General features: G+C 45.5%; 1 protein-coding gene across 1 annotated transcript in view; it reads right to left on the reverse strand.

Moving 5' to 3' along the window:
• The window catches only part of mmp24 (matrix metallopeptidase 24), a 50,403-nt gene that overhangs the window by 29,637 nt on the left and 1,314 nt on the right, over positions 1–19,452 (reverse strand). The window contains exons 2-3 of the mRNA XM_029502112.1: positions 4,384–4,532; positions 3,725–3,841 (exon numbers count right to left, since the gene is read on the reverse strand). Of these exons, the coding sequence (XP_029357972.1) occupies positions 3,725–3,841; positions 4,384–4,532 (266 nt within the window). The remainder of the gene's footprint in view (positions 1–3,724; positions 3,842–4,383; positions 4,533–19,452) is intronic.

Here is a 19,452-nt window from a genome sequence, read left to right on the forward strand (position 1 = left end):
TTTGCTCCGAGTCTCCGTCTCGAAGTTTAAAGAGGTTGTTGTTGTGAGTCAGAGGGAATTACTTTAAGGACTGCCGGCGTGTTTGGCCGGAGTCTGTGCTGTCTCAGCTAATCTCAGAGAGCCACACTGGCTCTTCAACCTAAGCAAATTTAAGCCTTTTTATTCAAACTCCTCTGACAAGTTGTTTGCTGCAACACCGTGCAGTGAATGGAGAAAAAAACCATTGTGAGTTACGTGAAGCCCGTTTTGAATAATGAAACCCGAACTAAAGCTCGTTTGTGTGAGCAGATTCTGACTGGAGTGGGGGAATCGATCTGCTGTGTGACAGACCAAACATTTGGCAGAGTTTGTGACCACCGGAGTTGGAGATCTGTGCAGTTCCTCGTAAGTCTCGGCACGCAAATCTCTTCATAAAGTTTATGTATAACTCCAACTTCCAACCCTGGAGCCAAGTGGTTAATGTGTGTGTGTGTGTGTGTGTGTGTGTGTGTTTGCCCGGCAGACGGCTAGGTGGCAGTTGTCTGATTTGAGTAAATGGTGTGGAACGTTATGGCAGCGACGCCAGCCAAATGACCTGTGGCCAAAACACACAGATGGTCTTCTGTCACACACACACACACACAATGACCATGTGGTTAAATGGAAGAACGTACCGCCCAAAATGAAAGAGCATTGAATTCAGGTAAAAGGGCGAGGGAAGCTTTAAAAAACTTTAAAATAACTTTCAGATCATAAAGTATCGATTGACATAAAATAATCAAACGATGGAAACACGCTGAAGAGAAGCAGGTGTAAAGTTTAGCATGTCAACATGAACTAAAGCCGAGGCTGAAGATTTGGACAAATCTGAGCTGAAGGAAAGTTTTTAGGATCCATCCAGCAGCTTTCATTTCAAATCCATCCCATTGTTGTCCAGATGTTTCACCAGAAAGGAAAACATCCCAGTGCAGCTGAAGGAAGAGTCTGAGGGGAGCACGAATGTTAAAGCCAAAGCAGAAGCAAAGACTCTCTTTGACGTTTACTTCAGTTAGACGGTTTGTGGAATCGTCCGCTTCTCACTTTCTGTCAAACGTCCTTTTGTTCATATCAAAGAAACGAACCGAAGCATTCACCTCGGCCCTCCCCGTCCTGGGGCATCAGTGGAAGTTTTTATTTAGAGACACACGGTTGTGTAATCCTGCAGTCGCAGCAACGAGCAGCGGGTGATCATTTCCATTTCGCCAGCCGCCCTAAAAATCCCTCTAAATGTGTCTCGTTGTGCCGCCGTCTGTGTCACGTCAGCTGCTCCAAACTCATCGTCACCTTCAGACCTCACTGCTTCCTTCAGGAGCCGCAAAAACAGAATGAGCTGAAACAATGGCTGTTTCCTATTTTAACTTCTGTGTGCTAAGCTGAAGGGCTGAAGATATATTTTTGGGGTGGCTGAGGGCCGCGACTGTTTTGTTGTGACATCACAAAGTTCCAGAAGTGCTGACGGCTGTTTTTAAGGTTCAGTTTTCTAACTCAGGCTGTCAGTATTCTCTGGACTGAGGCGTTTCACTGTAGGAACACTCAGCTCAGACCTGATTTAGAAATTCAGACCACCTGGAGTTCAACCTTTAGACCGGACGGCTCTTTAAATATCTGTCAGACATAAAGCTGCATCAGAAGACGAGGACTGTGGCACATCAGTACATCAGCACGTTTATTCTGTAAAACTTGCTGCGTGGATTCTTATTGTATGCTGTGAGTGAATAGATTCATTGTTCAGCCCATTAAGAGCCAGAAAACTAAAATAAACGCCCATCATTGTTCCCTTTAGATGACAGTAATCGCTCTTAATTTCCTGTTTTTAAAATACAACAGTTAAAAAAACAAAACAAACTAAGAAATACAATAAATTCACAATAACATACACAATGCAGAGGCAGAAAATCCCATTAAATTCTAGTTTAAGGGGCTAAAAACTCATTCCAGGAACTTTCGCTCAATAATAACTATTCACTTCATGATCATCAACAACTCAAGTATTCAACCACGTAACACCAGCGAGTCAAAACCAATCAGCAAAAAATCCATCGTCTCTTTTATACTGTTCCATTTTATTTTTATTTACCGCTTAAACAGCAACAGTCGCTTTAAATGGCCGCGCTGTGGAAAAGAGCTCCGTACAAATAAGCTCCAAGAGGTGGGGGGAAAAAAAGCTGCATCAATATTGATCTCTGCAGATTTAAAGTCTTGTGCCTCTAACCTCCATCCTGCGCTGGAACAAAACCTTCGCCTGTGAACTTAACTCTGCATCGTAAATAATATAATCCAGGGAGCATTAGGCCTCCTCCAAAACATTATCCACTGCAAATTAGTCACATGTGAGTGTAATTCATAGGAGATGGGGGGGAGCCCCAGGGATGCTTTGGCGCCTCTGAAGGAGAAGAACAACCGAGTTAGAAACGATTGTGACCATGATGCAGCTCACACAGAGGCGGCTCTTTTCTGCAGGACTGTGACCGCCGACAGCAGGTGAAACATGAGGAGAGCCGGGGAGACTCAGATACTGTAAAGGGTAACCAGATAGGACTGTGAGCTCACACTCCGGGTTTTATGTAACCACACAGAGTGGGAAGCTGTAATGCAGGAGAGCCGGGATGCATTCAGGGTCTTACGGGAGTGGCATAATTTACATTAAACATATAAAGCTCTGAGTGGGATGGTTTGGAGAGAGAGAGAGAGAGAGAGACAGAGTGAGAGAGAGAGAGGGAGAGAGAGAGGGTGAGAGAGGGAGAGAGAGAGAGACAGAGAGAGAGAGAGAGAGAGAGAGGGAGAGAGAGAGGGAGGGGTGAGAGAGGGAGAGGATGAGGAGAGACCGAGAGAGAGAGAGAGAGAGGAGAGGGAGAGGGAGAGTGGTGAGATGAGGGAGAGAGGGAGAGAAGCAGAGAGGGAGGTAGGGTGGGTGAGAGGGAGAGAGAGATAAGAGGGGAGAGAGGGAAGGGGGGAGGAGACAGGTAAGACCAGAGGAGAGAGAGGAGAGGAGGGAGAGATGTGAGAGACAGAGAAAGAGAGAGAGAGAGAGGGAGGAGCGGAGAGAGAGAGGGAGAGGGTTAGAGAGACGAGGAAAGGAGGGATAGAGAGAGGGTGGACGAGGAGAGAGAGAGAGAGGAGAGGGGAGGGAGTAGAGAGAGCGTGAGAGAGGAGCGAGAGAGACAGAGAGAGAGAGAGAGAGTGAGAGAGGGGGAGAGAGAGTTGAGAGAGAGAGAGAGAGAGGGAGACACGAGAGAGAGAGAGGAGAGAGAGAGAGAGAGAGACATGAGAGGAGAGAGGGTGGAAGAGAGGGAGGAGAGGGAGAGAGGAGAGAGAGAGGGTGAGAGAGGGAGAGGGTGAGAGAGACAGAGAAAGAGAGAGAGAGAGAGGGAGAGGGAGAGAGAGGGAGAGAGAGAGAGAGGGAGATACAGTCATCACAGTCAAAGTCATCAACGCAGCAGAACAGCACGTCTTTAATGTCTCACTGTGGACATCTTCCCATAGGCTTCAATTCAATCTGACGGAGGGTGAGACTGCAGGGAGACAGTTGAAGATGGAAAACGGACCAATGAAGACAAAGACGGAGAGACGAGTGGGTGAAATGTGATGCGAGGATACGAGATGCATTCAGGGTCCGTTGGGACGCAGCTAATTTACATTAGGCCTGGGAGGGAGTAGGAAGGAGACAAGCTGTCAGGGAGGGAGGAGGCGAGGAAACGAAACGTACCTGTAGGAGATCTTTTTATCTCTCCACTTCTGTCCCGTCAGGGCGTAGCGTTTGTTCCTCTGCCGGCGGCTGGTGTGAGGATGATCCGGGACGCCGCAGCGAGGTCTCCTCATCCACCTGAACACAACATCCACATTCAGATCTCTTCACAGTGAATTTCCCCAAACTAAAAAACAGCTTCATCCCTCACTGAGTGTCTGAACGGGTACATCATCACCTGCAATAACGAATCTGATCAAATAAAGAAACTGTAAATCTCGGTGTGCAGTTTAAACGGACGTGTTCATTCAGCCGGTTTCAAACGGAGCTAATTCAGCTTTTACAGTTTCAGCTAAAAATCCTTCTTCCTCGAGTTGAGCCAGGAAGCAGCTGAGGCTAAAAACGTCCGAGCGATTAGAGTCATTCATCAGAGCGGCCTGGATTCATTGCTGAGCTCTCAAAAGGAAATAAAAGAACCAACCACAAAAAAAACCAAAAAAAACTGTTGTGATGAATATTTTTGGATGGATGAAGTGACTGTGTGTTTGTACTGACTGATCCATTCAGCTTCAGCTCCACGTTTGGTCCTTTGTTTTAGTTTTAAAGTTTTAACTCTCATCACTCGCAGCTGCTTTGTGGATGGATGGGCGATAATATCAAGCTGACAGCTGATGACTCACTCTATAGTCGTCTCGTCCAGGATTCCCGTCACAGGGATGCCGTAGAAGCGCTGCATGGCGGCCACGGCGAGCTGCATGGCCTTCTCCTGCCGCAGGTCTGACGTACGGATGTCGTGAGGCAGCAGGTAGCCGTAGTTCTTCAGCCAAGTCTGACGGGGGGGGGCAACAACAACAAGAGGGGTCAGTCAACAACAACAACAACAACAACAAAAAGATAAAGAAGGTCTGATGAAGAGGAAGTCATGAGTTCCTCTCAACAGACCAACAGCACGTCGTTAAATATTAAAGATGAAGCATGTTTGAGCACATTAGTGTGACGGGGCAGACGCCAGTTTCCAGAAACCACTAAGAGCTCAGTCACTAATCAGCCGAGAGGGGAAACACAAATGTGTCTGGAAAACGGAGAAAGTCGGACTTCCTGTTCCATGAAACTAAGATTCGCAGGACAAAGAGCCTGCTGGGGAGTTTTTCTCTGATGTGGGAAAAAGAAAAACAAGAGAAAGGCGGGAATAAACTGAAGGAGGATAAAAATCAGGCTCTGGCTCATGTTGGAGAGAAACTGAGAGAAAGAGATAAAAGCACACGAAACACAGAATCACAGAAGAACGTGATTCACGCTGAAAAATCGATGCCAAGTCCACAAATTTCCAGGGATGATTTTTACTATGTCATATTTTTCACTTTGCACAGCTCCTGTCTCTTTAATATGACATAACATCATCTCTGAAGCCTCCTGAGAGACGGAGAGAAACGAGGGAGGAGGGGGAGGAAGGCCAAGCAAAAAGAACAAGCCTGAATAAGAGGAAGTGGTGAAAAGATGGATGGAGGAAAGAAGGCGTTGGGTAACGGCGGCCACGCTCAGTCTCCCTCTCCACCGGCTCATTAATATTTCAGTGTGCGTCAGCCGGCTCAGGCCCGGCAGCCGGAGCTCAGCCACAACATCGCCGTCTGACTAACCACCATGACGGACACAGAGAGGTTACTGCCGCCGAGGGACGCAGGAATATTTCACAGACAGACGCCCATAAATCAGGACGAGACTCGCCAGGTGTCATTTCAAAACAAATTCCAGAATAAATGACAGGACACTTTATTTCCGAACAGTGAAAATGGGAAACAAAAGAAAAGTTTTCAGAAAATGATGCTGCCTGTTGTGTGCGCTCATGAAGGTCCTTCACGAGTTTGGAGGTTATTTAATGTTTGGAAAGTGTAAAAACATGTCAGCTAACTGTTCTGTTGTTTCCTTTTGTGAGACAAGCTATTTGAGGGCCGGTCTCTAACTCCTGTGTTTATATAACTCATTTCCACTGTGATCCTAATCTACTTTTAATCCTGAATGTAAATGTACACACTGCGAGCCACATGGTCGCACGCCGAGCTGCAGACCGACTGCTCACAATCCAATTAAAAGCTCCGCCATGATGCAACACCGGTGGACTCAACAAATCATCCAAATCTGCTCCCTGTGATTTCATTCTCCTCCAGCCGGACACCGACAACAAAAACAAAAAGAGCTCCGGGCAAAAATTAACTCCAACATTTTTTATTTATCTGTTTTTTTTTTTTTTAAATCAACCCACAAATGAAGTTTTCTCATCAAAGTTTAAATATTTTTTCATTTTGTACAAACGGTTATTATAAAGTCCTGATGTGGAATTCTTTCTCAGCTGAACAACAGAAGCCTAAAAGTTTCCTAAAAGCAAACACACACACACACACACACACACACACACACTACTCTGTGATGAAGTCTCTCTGGACATCAATACTGCATTCGTCAGAATGTTTGTGTGCATGCAAGCAAGTGTGTGTACGCGCATCCCTTGCAGTGTCAGAGTGTGGTAGTGTGGGTTTGTGTGTGTGTGTGTGTGTGTGTGTGTGTGTGTGTGAAGCTGACGAGTAGGCCAGCTGCTGCTGGTTCAGAGGAAGCATTTTGAATTAAATAATTCACCAGCTGCTATTACACAACGATTATTATAGAGCCAGCAAAGCTCGCAAACGCACACACGTCTCATACAACGAGGGAATAAAAGCTGCACACTGCTCGTCTCCTGGACGTGGACAACGCTGATGCGTTCACTGCTGCAGGGGCGCAGATCTCAGTAACTGTCACCTCGTGGTGGGGGGGTCACGGGGCGCCCCCCCACAGAGAGGCAGCTGCTTTCACCTTCAGCTTTGATGCAGGAGTGAAATTTTCAGTCCTGAGAGACGTCCTCAGCTCGTCCAAAGTTCAGGATCAAAAGAACACCCGCTGAAACCAGAACAACATCGTGGCGCATTTTGAACCGCCAAGCTAAACAGAGTTTGGACTTTTATGATGGTAACAGCAAAGCAGTTACTGCCACGCCCCCCAAGCCCCGCCTACCTCCAAGTCTTTTACCTCTAATTTTATCGGATCTCTCGATCCAGTTATTCCTCTTCAGACTCGTGTTTCCGGGAGCTGTCACGTCTCTCAGGGAACTCAGATTTTCTGCTTCTTCCTGTTGCATCATCATCATCATGTTCTAGGCCACGCCCCCAAGCCACGCCCATCTGGATGTTTGTGATGTCACACCAAGAAGCCACACCCCCTCAGAAGCTCTCTCCTGATTGGCTGACTGACCTGTTCTTATTAGAAGTGCAGAGAGAAGCCTGAAAACTACACTGAGATGGTTTTTGGTTCTTTAAACCAAAAATGTATCTTCTGTTAGATCAATAAACAAACAAATAAAAACAGGAGAAGTTCAATTTGGAGCCTTTAAACTTGTTCGTTGGCCTCGTAGCTCCAGATATTTGACACCAGTTTCCGGTCCACGCTGTTGGTGTTCGTGCACGATGCTAACAAAGGTCTGCAAAATTAATTTCAACACACAACCAGCTGTCAGATGAGGAGATGAACACATTCGACACGCCTGCACACATCAGAGCTAAAAATCAGAGAAGGGCAGAGACGCTAACATAAATTTAGTTAAATCGGACCTCTGATGTTTGAGTCCTGGGAGGTAAATCAGTAATTCCTCCCGTTCGATTGGGTTTATTTTTCCCTTTCTGACCTCACAACATCTTTCTGGTTCTGAGGTCACATGAAGAGAGAAGGACGAGCGACGAAGGCCTCGAAACGTCGACCGTCATTGAAGCTGCAGCTCCGTCTGTTTGCATCTGCGTCCCCCTGAGTCCCCGTCCGTCCATCTGTCTCTCTGTGATGCATCAACCTGTGGATAAATATAGACCTCCCCACTCCTCCACCACCACTAAACTATTTAACGTCTCTCCTTTTGAGGGCAACGAGTTCAGCCCGCCGGCTTCTCCCCCCCTCCATCCAACCCGATAAGAATATTTCCTCTAATGTTAGAGCTCGAAGAGTTCCATTAGTTGATAGACGAGTAGACAGAACAGTAAATGTTCTGATGAGATACAGCTGATTGTTAACAATCAGAGACGTTTTAGAGATGACGACTTGATTAAGAATTAAAGAGAAATGAAATGAAAAATAAAGAAGTGCACTTTGAGTCTGACAGCCGAGAAAACGCTTTTTAAAAATGCACCGCTGCTCATAAACATTTCAACCTTTTTTTAACATCACTGTCACCAAACTCTACATTTTTTAGAGTGTTTTATTTTCAGCGAAGCGTCTGTGTGACCACGATAGAACTCCTCTGAATGTTGGACAGCGAGCGTCCTCGGAGGAGGATCCAGGTCATCGATGTTTTCCCTCTTCAGTCCTCATCTCACTGCTTCAGTATCGGCTTTCAAGCTTCACGTATGAGTTATGTAGGAAGCGGCCCAGCTATCGATTCAAAGGGGACACTTCCAGAGACAGTGAAGCTTCATTTTCACAATTTTTTGTCCGTCTTAGGTCACTTACGTCTTACCTTTGCAGTGTACTCTTCAGTGTTTCGTTATTCATCTTGTGTTTTGCTTTCATTCATCTTGATTTTTATGTTGCTTTTTCTCTTATTTGTCGCTGCAGGTTTTGAAGGCCGGACTCAGTTCAGCTCCCAGCTGATCCGAACGTGCCCCACACTGAATACAGTCTACTTTAAAACAGAAACGGGAAGCAGCTCTCGAACTGACAGGTGACGTCGGCCTCTGGGGGGGTCGTCAGGTTGAAGGAAGCAGGTTTTAGCTCTTCATGTCGGTGAACTAAGAATCGGATCAGGCAGACCGACAGAAAGAGTTTCCGTGCGGAGCTGTGATGTGAATATTCACAGCTGGTTGGAGGAGATAAGCAGCTGCTGGAGCCGATTCTCCGGACGAAGGACCCACATGAAGGAAACGTGAAGGTGAGGAAGGCCCCGAGCTCCTCATCATCACTCCTGATGTTTTCATCTCTTCAGCAGAACTGATGAATGACGGATTAATCACGAGTGACTTTCAGCATCTTACACTTCTATCAATGAGCATTTCCAACTAAATCAACCTTGAGGTTTTTTTAATAAACATATATTTTGATTTATTTCTGCTCACTTCGATTCCAGCACAAATTGACGATGTACATAAACTCAAGCAGAGGGAAACACAGTTTGTACTGTAGTTGACAGTTTTGGAACCTCAGAGGAACAGACACATTTTTTGCTTGGTTATCAAAAAGCAGCACCGGAGGAGGGAGTCAGATCTTTTACTTCAGCACGACGAGAAACACTGTGATCGAAAAATAAAACGGAAATTAAACGCATACATCAGCAGAACGGAGACAAACTATCAGAATGTGAAACTAACGCAGAAAATGATTGTTTCGATTAGACCAGATCTTTCAAACTGTAACACACAGCTCCCAGAACTGTCGACTGCAAATAACACCACAATCACAGATGATATGAGTTCTGTTGTTACAACACAACTGGGGCCAGATTTGATTTACTGCTCAATTATAAAAAATGTTCATTTGAGAGTAAGTGAAATAAATTCAGCAGACAGTTCTGGTTTGTGTGAACAAACCCCCACACACCAAGCATCAAGTGAAACGAGACGAAGTGGAACCGTCGAACTGTTGTGTCTAAAATAAAACCAACGCTGGGCAGAAAAGAATCTCCTTTTTTTTTTTCATAAAATCCATCAGAAAAAATGATTCTTCTCCAGATGGCAGCTAGTTCAACTAACCGTGTTAAAACCAACCCGTCTCAACAGCTCTCTCTGCCACTTCATCTCCAGGTGGGATGTTTCATCTCTGCCAATAAAACACACGTACAAAGATCATCTCATGTTTTGTTTATCTGCAAAAAAAAACTGCAGCAAAATGCACATCTTGTCCAATATTTGTAGATATTTGTCGGCGTATTAAGAGACTAAAACAGCGTTCGCCTCGAGTCTGTACAGATTTATCACACCTGTCCCGTCAGGAACAGGAAGTGACTCAGCTGATCCTGCAAACATCTCCGACATTAAGATCCCGCAGCAGAAACCTAAAGTCAACACCGACTGCAGCGTTCCAACGGCGAGTGATTCATGAATGAAATCGGCGCCCAGAGATTTCTAATTGTGCAGAAAAATGACCGATGGTGGGGAGGGGCCTTCGCCGGTGGCTGAAGACGGATCTGGAGATGTTATGAAATTTGTTCCCATCATTATCACGCCTCGTCTCCTCAACCTGATTAGACGAGCTGTTACCGCAGGACGAGACGAATCCTCCATGATTACATTCATCAGCTGATTGAAATTCCAGATTTTCCTTCCTGTGCAGGAACAGAGATGGCCGATCGTAGCGAGCGAGGAAGGACCTCTTCTTCTTCATCTCAGACTGTTTGGACCATAATTAGTTTCACTTAGTTTCACCACGGTGACTAAGTGAGTTATTAAATGATTTTCTAGAATTATGTTTGGAAATATTGGACGTGTTGGGGCAGCAGCCATCTTGTTTTTTTGTTTTTTTGAAACAATATTGGATATATAGGAGGAGAAGGTGAGGACAAAGACCGCCACGGATGGAGGAAGCCTTGAAACTAGAAACTGAGACTCGTTAAAAAACTGAGCTAATAAATATGCCATTAGCTGGTATTAAAATATAACCCAGTCTGCTGATCTGTCTACAAAACGCATGTGAAGTGCAAACGCTGCAGGGAAGCAGAAGATTTTTCCTCCGCGGTTATTTGACCTGCAGTATTCAAAGTGATGCGCTTCTGCTGCTTGAGAGGCGAGTTCACGTTTACAAGTGAGCGAAACATCCTGAAATCAATAAAACACCAGAGTGAAAGAGCATCAGAACAGACCTCCAGAGACGGCCGCATCCTTCAAGACAAGGCTGAGGGACTCCACAGCCTCTGACACCAGGTTTTTGTTGACTCGAGGCAGCAGTTGTCGTCTCTGTGTTGGAAAGTGTTTTTGCTGTTTGAACAACGTTGTCCAGGTCTTCATGCCTCAACGGGTCCAGATCCACGGCGGCTCCACCTCACAGCTTCCAGGACTTAAAGGATTGGTCCAGATGTCACAGCTCCAGAAGGACGCTCCCAGAGACCATGATGAAGGCCGATCATCCGCCCATCTTCTACCTCCTATCTGTTTCCAGATGGCGGGGAGCCAATCCCAGCTCACGCTGGGCGAGGGCGGGGTCAACCCAGACAGGCCGCCAGTCCACCGCAGGGCGCCATGCTGCCCGATTGAAAGCTAATCTCCGAACAGAACTGAAGCAACATGAACAAGAAACTCGCTGAATGTTTTTCCAGCTGAGTGAGGATTTCCCTCCGCTGAAACCAAACAGAAAAAAAAAGACCAAATGTCAACTTTAGAGAGCTTCAGAGCAAAAAAGCTTATTTTCTTTTTGATAAATGACCTAAATGTCTGATAGTTTCATCATCGGAGATCCTGGAGCGCTGAGCCGAAGGAGTTTTCATCTCTGAGAAAAAGGCAGAGCGGCCATATCCAACAGAATCCAGCACTAATGCGGCTGGGGTTGAAGGTTGAAATCCCACCGGGGCAATCCAGGCTCCACATATACGGAGTCATGATGCTGCTGTGAGGCACTTTGGATAAAAACTCCAGCCAAATGGCGCGGTGTCGCCGCCGGGTGAAAATTCTCCGCCTCAGAAATGTCAAACTTTTCAGAGAGCCTGAAATAACATTCCTGTTTTTAGTCTGGACGTTTGTCCTGCCGGCCTGACGGAGCGTTAACCTGATTTATTTGATCGAACTAAACCAATGCAGTAATTTAATGATCATCTGGGTTTTGAATGAAGTGATGTGATTTTCTGTTTTATATCTGTTTTATATATACAATGATAATCGCTTTATGCCACTAAAGCATGATGGGATCTGTAGTTTTAAAAGAGAAAGCATGAAACAAAGCAGAATAAAAGGTTTGAACTGCGTTTCTCTGACATTAAGGGTCAAAATGTCTCGTTATCTTCATGAGAAAAATCTGCTCTGAGTGGAAAACATGAGAGTCTCAAACTGTACAGACACACACAGACACACACAGACACACACTCCTCCTTGGGTTATGTAACATGAGACCGTTTCAGGGAACGCCCAGGTGGGACCGATGGGCTCAGAGCTATGACCTCATGTCTGTGGTGTCATATATCAAACCACACACACACAACAACAACAGCATCAACACACAATCAAACACACCCAGAAGGTCTGCACCCACATGCTGGAAGACATGGCAATCAATGAGTGCCAGGATATAGATGATGTAAGGCCACACACAAAAACACACACACACAAGTTTATAACCCAATCAATTGTAAAATGTGATTGCCTGTGTAAGAAAATCGATAGTGGAAGGAAGCACCACAGAAACAGAGTCGTCCAAACTCATCAGCTGATATCAGCTGATGATCCCCATTTGTGGCCAGACCGGCAGACGTGTAAAAGGTCATTTCATTTGCAGCAGAGCTCTGATTCCCAGTTAACGTCAGTTTTGATGACATACAGTCGGCAGCAGTGACGAATCCACAGTTTGGTTATCTTCTGATGAAAAGGCTGCAGGTCTCCGGCCTGCTCACACCTGAGTCCTGATTTATAGCCTGACACAGAAACTACAAACGCAGCCATCTTATCTGTTCCTTCCCTCACAGGACGAAGGCCTGACGGAGGTTTTAACACCCGTAGCAGCCCGACGTTTTAAAGTCCTCAGGCAGTATTTTCTCTGTTCTTGGCGTCGTAATGTTTTTTTTAACCAACATGCAATGACTCTTGGGATAGTTTGGACCATAGAGGATCCGCCCCCGTTTGACGGGCGTCTAGTGGTGCCGACTGAAACGCAGAATCCTCTGAGCTGAGACACGGACGGACATGTGGTCCGATCACAGTGTGTAAACATCAACGTGATAAGAACCGCCGTAAACGAGCTCTTTAGATTTGTTAGCTTGGCCTGTGACCCACGACACGGAGGGGGCGGGGCTTATGACATCACCATTAGTCATCAGGCCCTTTGACACTCGCCATTGTCTGATCGTGCATCTTGTCCTCCAAACCTGCAGCCATCACACTCCGAGGGAGTGGTGATCAACACCGCTGGGCCACCGTACCAACTCATTCATTGTCCGGCATTAAAAAGCTCTCCTAATTTTCTCGTCTGTTCTTGACTTTGTGATTTTGTTTTCCACTCTGACTCAGATTTACCCCAAACTGCTATTTGTATTTTCACTTCGCCGCCACGCTGTCGTCAGTTATTGTGCTGATTTCTAAAGAAACTGACAGCCGCTGTTTCGCCCTCTTTTTGTCATTATGTTGTTAATTTGCATCTGAATAGTCGCCGAGCAACAGAGAAGTAAAATCAGTCAAAGCAGAACGACGAGCGTACAGAGAAGACCGAAGCTGCAACTCAATGAATCTTAAAATGAAAATATTAACTTGATTGACAGGTGACCTCAGCACCAACGCAGCGAGGAACATCAGGACAAGGACGGCGCGGCGCTGGAAGGTGTCGCTGCTTCACTTCAAGGTAAAACTTCACAGGAAGTAACGAAAGCTCGATGTGAAGCGTTCACTTGCGTGGCGAGATGGACAGATGGGTAAACAGATTTATCAACAGATCGATGGAGGATTTGACGGACGGATGGAGCAGACAGGGGAGAGGAAGGGAAGGACATATTAAAGGTCTCATATCTTATACTGAGCCAGGATTTTATTTTGAAGTAGTGACATTCATAAGAAGATTTATTTGTGGCATTAGAAACCAAAAAACATCTCAGTTTAGTTTGACATCTCTGTACGGAGCTTTAACCTGAAAAAGTGAAGATAAAAGAAAAAGATGTCATTTCCATTGAAAGTAGATTTTTATGTGATCTATTTTACTCTTTTGTTTGTTTATTTCTGACCTCTTTCTGATTCCATCTGTTCGGAGTCCGTTCCTTCTCATCCAGGTCGGGACGGACATGAACAGAAAAGGTTGGACTTCATCCGAAACGCAGAGCCTCCTTTAGAAACTTTAACCACGACAGGTTTCAACCTTCTGCGTGACTTTCATTTTAATTTGAAAAGCGCCCCGAGGAAAACTATCCTCTGTGGGTTCATGAAAAAATATAATGACAAACATTTTAATTACCATATGATCAGGGATGAACGTTACGGTGCTACAGCAGGATGATCTGCGCTGGCTGCAGGCGCATACTGTAATTAAATTTACATCTTGGTGTGAAATTGTTTCCTCTTCCTGTGCCACCAGTGATGAAACCTAATTCACGCTCCGAGTCCTTCTACCCAGGGAGCTCGGCGGCTTCTCCTCCTCATATCCATTTTTAATCAGAGCTGCACTTACATTTCCGTCCTGCTCAGCGTCTGCCGGACTCTGTGGACCTGCGGCGTCCATCAGCACCGTCCTGTTTTGTGTTTTTACTTTGGGAGAATCATTCTGGTCATCAGGAAGATGTTTCACTGATTCATTTGTCATCATGACACTTTACATTTAAAGATAAGTCAGGTTTTATTGAAGTCTATGGGAAAATGTCCCTCCTGAGTAAACGTTTTCCTGATGAGTTTCAGTCTGAAATACAACATGATGTTCATTTAGAGGGAAAGGGGAGGGGTTAGGGGGCGGGGCCATTGTGTGATTGACAGACTTTACCACCCAATCAGGATAGAGTGCAGCGTACAGTCACGAGGAGATCCCATTTCTCTAAACTGCTGTGAAAAGGGAACGTTTTTGTTCTGAGTGGACGTCTGATGGCACGAAAGCAGGAAAGAGTATTTAAACATCAATAGTTTATTAACCTCTTTGTATTTGTGCACAGTCGAATGTTTTCAGATCTACAGCTCTCAACACATGAACATCTCAGGAGCTTTTATTTATGTTGTTCTTGACATGTTCATGCTTTATTAACCTTTACTGATGACTTATTCATAACACCACTATTAAAGACTGCAGGCAATCTGGCAAAGTGGCTCTTATTAAAGCGTCATAAATCATCTCAGCTAGATTAATAAATGAATTGTTGACTTACTGACAGTGAGTGAAGCTCTCGGAGAAGGCCAGCAGCCACGAACTTTTTCTCAACAAAGAGATGCAATTCAATTAAAAACAATGTCTCGATGTAAAACAATTCTATGGATGCCAGACTTCTGCCGAGCACAACAGACTCAGTGGCCAGAAAAGGAAGAAACGTCAGGCAGTGATGCCTATTATGAATTTATACCCCAGTGTTTTTAAAAAACTCGCTGAATTATTTAGAGAGGCGGGTTGTCGGGTTCATGTGAGATAACCGTCTGCTCCTCGGTACTTTTAACGGTTCTTCAGCTGCTAAGTTTGTCCCGGCTGGCTGCATACGAAGCGCACAATGGCCTCATCAAACGCACAATGACAACTCCCCTTATTTACAGCGGCAGTTGGTACCCAGTGTTTGGTGAAGTGTGCGTGGGTGGACGAGAAAGACAATGGCTGGAGAGGAGGGAGGGAAATAAACCAGAGAAGAAGAAGAGGGGACGTCTATAAAGCCAAAATGTGACGGCAGAAAACAGACGCCAACGCGCAGCACGTGCACGCTTCACTGCGAGGGCGACGCTGAAGTGTACTAGTAACAGCCGTGAAATCACACCCACCTACACACACACAGACACACACAGGGCTGTGATTAGTGCAGCACTGAGGCCTCATTTAGCTTATTTCTCAGGTGTAATGTTGTGTTTACAACACTCAGGGGACTCAGCTCGTCTCCTCCGGGTGGAGGAACCCAACAAACCAGAACCCAAAGAGCTTTAGAAACACACTTTCATCTCATAAAAGCATCAGCTGCCTCGGCGTCATGCTTCCTGTCCACCAGCCTCACAGTCATCCAAAATCATCATCACTGTCACCACCCATCATCATCATCATCAGGATTTTGTTGTTGTTGTTTTTTTTTTTTTGGGTGTGTGTGTTTCCTTCTTTGGTGTTCTAAGAAAAAGTCCAGAGTTGGAAAAGGTCTTTTCTGAAGTAGCTCATAGAGATAAAAGAGGCCTTGGACGAAATCCCTCTAAATCCACGTCTCACTTTTTCTATTATAGCAGATAGGACATAACACACAGCCCTTCACTCTCTCCCCTTTAAAGCCTTATTTTTTTACTCCTGCCCCCCCCCAACCCCGGATCACCGTAAATACCAAACAAATTGTTCTCTTTTTTATATTTATTTAGTGTTTTTGTGGGTTTAAAGTGGAGCTGGAAAGGTTTCAGTCAAAAATCTGATTTATTTGGTTGGCTGGTCACGGTCTGGAACTTTTATATACTGTTGGCCGAGCAGATTGAGACGACACAACATCCATGTCGACACGCTGGGAGTGTTTGTTTGATGCTGCGCTTTCTGCTCATGGCCATTTCTATGCAAAACAAAGCTTCATAAAATCTATTTTTTCCACCAAGATGACGGGGTGTTTAGGTTCCTACCTCCTGATAAAGAAAAGCGAGAGTTCTCCAAAACCATAAATGAAAATCACGAACACAAAGCCTGTAATTTGAACCCACTCATGAAGTTTGTGACCGTTTCACCTCCACTATAAAACTGTGACACGTCAAACAGTTTCAGGAAAGAAGCCGTCGTGGCAGCGGTTTGCAGTTACGGGATGAAACTAAAATTACAGTGCAAGCGGGGAGTCAACAAACTGTCTGTTTGTTCCACGTTTACAACCAGAAGCCACAGATCACCGCAGACCAAACACATCGGAGGCACGGTGGAACAGCGGAAAGCACCAATGCCTCACAGCAAGAAGGTCCTTCACGTGCATCTTCTCTTTAGAAGCTAAAAAACTGTTGCAGGTGCGCTTTCATAACCGACCCACCACAACAGAGTCCGTCTCATCGTTAAGAGGTTCGACTCGTCATTCCACTGAGGGAGAGGCTGCTTTGAAAGGCAGCTGCAGTTAATAAATGAGTAAATTCATTCATCACATGGCCGATGAGTAACGCTCTCTGCTTTCTCTGCCTCCGAGCTCGTTGTTTTATGTTTTATAGCCGACTTAAGAGTTTGGTTTTCCAGAAGCAGGCTCCAGTTTTCAGCTCTGTCAAACTCACAGAGGATGAAACACTCAAAGTTGCCTAAAGCTTGAAAAAGCTAAAAAAAAAAAAAAAAAAGACTGAAACACAACATCACAAAGGTCACAAATCTGAGATGCTTTCTTCTCTCCTCATTACCAAAAACACATCGTCATCCTTTCAGTTACCAAACTATCGACTGAAGCGGCCAGTCGATCATTTAACGGCGTCTCTAACGTTATTAGGTTCATCTGTTGTTTGACTGTCAGGACAAAAGGGCCGTTCAACAAAACGAGCTGCAGCCCACACAACAGTTGTCTATACCTGAGAGCCAAAAATACTCTTTCCAAAACACACAAACAATAGTAGCACAGTAATTTGACCTATTGTATAAACAGGCAGGCAGACAAAGGAGCCTGAACCGGTGAGTCAGACAAAGAGCTGAACGCCTCCTTCTCGCTCTCTCTCTCTCTCTCTCTCCTTCTCTGCTCGTCTGCTAAGCGACCATCTATGTTTTCACTGCGCCAGCTTCGCTCCCGAGCTGCAGCCGCCCGCTGGGATCGTCGGCCGAGGAAGAAAGAGCTCCACGCTTCTGCGTTTCTGACACAAGCCTGAAGGGGAAGTGGGAGGTCAGACGCGTTGACACGACTCGGTGTCGGGCTGATGGACGGCCGGCCGCTCTGCAGAGCCGGCTGAGAAGATGACACGATCTATATGATCTACGCCACATACAGGACGGCCACGCTGCTCCGTGAAGGAAAATACTGAGTAACAGAAGGTTTAAAGGCGTAAAAGGTCCATGATTATAAAAGGAGACCTCCATGTGGTCTTTGAATATAAATCGGGTTGAAGTTGTGTTAATACAGTGGAAGTATCTCCTCTGTGTTAATGTCTCCCAGAAAAAGTGTCCTCCTGACTTTGACCTCACGAAGTCGCCGTCTTTAACTTTTTTACCAAAAACTACAAATAAAAATCAACTCCAACTTTGATTCGGATAGTTGCTTTATGATCACAGAGCTGAAGAGTTGATAATGTTCCCATCAGCCTCAGCTGTTTTTTGCGTTAAGTACCAATTAGCAAATGTTAGTGATGCTAATGGGAAAGATGGTGGCCATAATAAACCGCCTGTCTGATGAATATGGCGGCAGTCTGCTCCTCGGAGCGGCTGCTGGGGGGAGTTAGTCCCTCAGCATTCATATGGACAATAAACCGTTGGAAAGGTTCCATATGTGAAGCTGCCTGAACTTTCCTTCACGGCAGCATCCAAACTTTGATTCACGGGTGAACAGATAAATGAGCCCAGACTTGATGCCACTTCACTGAAAAAAAAAACATCAAGGCCCGAACAGACGCGACCCCTGTGACCCAAGTTATGGCCCCTCCCACAGAGCTGCTGGGAAAAAGACATGAAAATCATTTTCCTGCTGCACAACCGGCATCTCTGAGCTTTTTTCAAACACAACAACAAACACACAACCTGTACACCCAACCTTTGCCAATTAAACCCACAAATACCAAAAAGGGGGGGTTTAATGATTAGTGTCAGTTATGATCCTCCCCCAGGAGCCCTCATGCTCGCTCATTCACATTCACGTCGTGTCTTTGCTGTTTGCACTGAATCTTTGATTCAGGAGAAAAACAGGCGCCCGACTACGACAGCTAAAGCTCGTTCGGCTACACAAAGAGAACCTGGATGGACGCCGTGAAGAATCTGAGGCTGAGCGTGTTTCCATTGGCGGGCTGTGACTTCACAGCAGAGGCTTTATCAAACACATCACATGGTTTCAGTTCGACGTGTTCACGAGGAAATAGTCACAACTGCTCCGATGTTTTCCTGACCGTGGCCATCTGTCTCAAGCTGCTGGGAGCAGTGGGAACTTCTGTGGTTTGTTTACAGGTGGAAATGTGAACATTTTCTTCCTACGTGATCTCTATCACACAAACAAAGCATCTCATTCAGTGGCCAACTAACGGAGGATGAATCATCAACACAATGCAAAGAGGCGACTTGACATTTGATCATTAAAACTAAACCAAGAACAGAGAAAACAATCAGCAGATAAATCAATAAAGGGAATAATCAGAAAAACCTCAGCGCTCCAAAATATTGACTGACATTGTCACAGTCGAGCTACTTTAACATTTTGCAATCAGAAATGTAAAAAACTGTGTATTTGTGTGTGATGCCGCATTAGCATGACATGTAACAACAATAATACTGGAGGATTATGATTTCACAGGCAGAACCAGGCTCGGTGAAAACATCTCATCCTTTGTACAGCCACCATGACAAACCCCGGCTGTTAGCAGCCACAGGCGCTTCCCTTTGTCTGAATGCAAAGTGTCACAAGCAACGCAAACATCACTAAATGCCGAGCCATCGCGTCTCCCGGAGCCCAGAAACCGCCGGCGAGCTCTTCTTTTCATAAGGCATGACCCAAATTTCTCAGCAAGGTATCATGCATATTTAGCAAACAATGCATAAATGCATGTGCGCTTTGAGAGGAGCGTTCCGGAGATGTTCTGCTCTGAACAACACGAGCATCCTTTCATACGCTTCCACGTCCCACTGCCAACAACAAAGAAGTTTTCTGTCAACATCTGCCTTTTGTGACGGCAGCTGGAAACAGTGACAACCAGCCTGCCTCTCAATTCAAACCCAATTCATCTCCCATCCTTTCTTTCTCTCCTCCAACTCTTGCCATT

The sequence above is a fragment of the Echeneis naucrates genome, chromosome 5 (assembly GCF_900963305.1).
Source record: "Echeneis naucrates chromosome 5, fEcheNa1.1, whole genome shotgun sequence".
Classification (NCBI taxonomy): Eukaryota; Metazoa; Chordata; class Actinopteri; order Carangiformes; family Echeneidae; genus Echeneis; species Echeneis naucrates.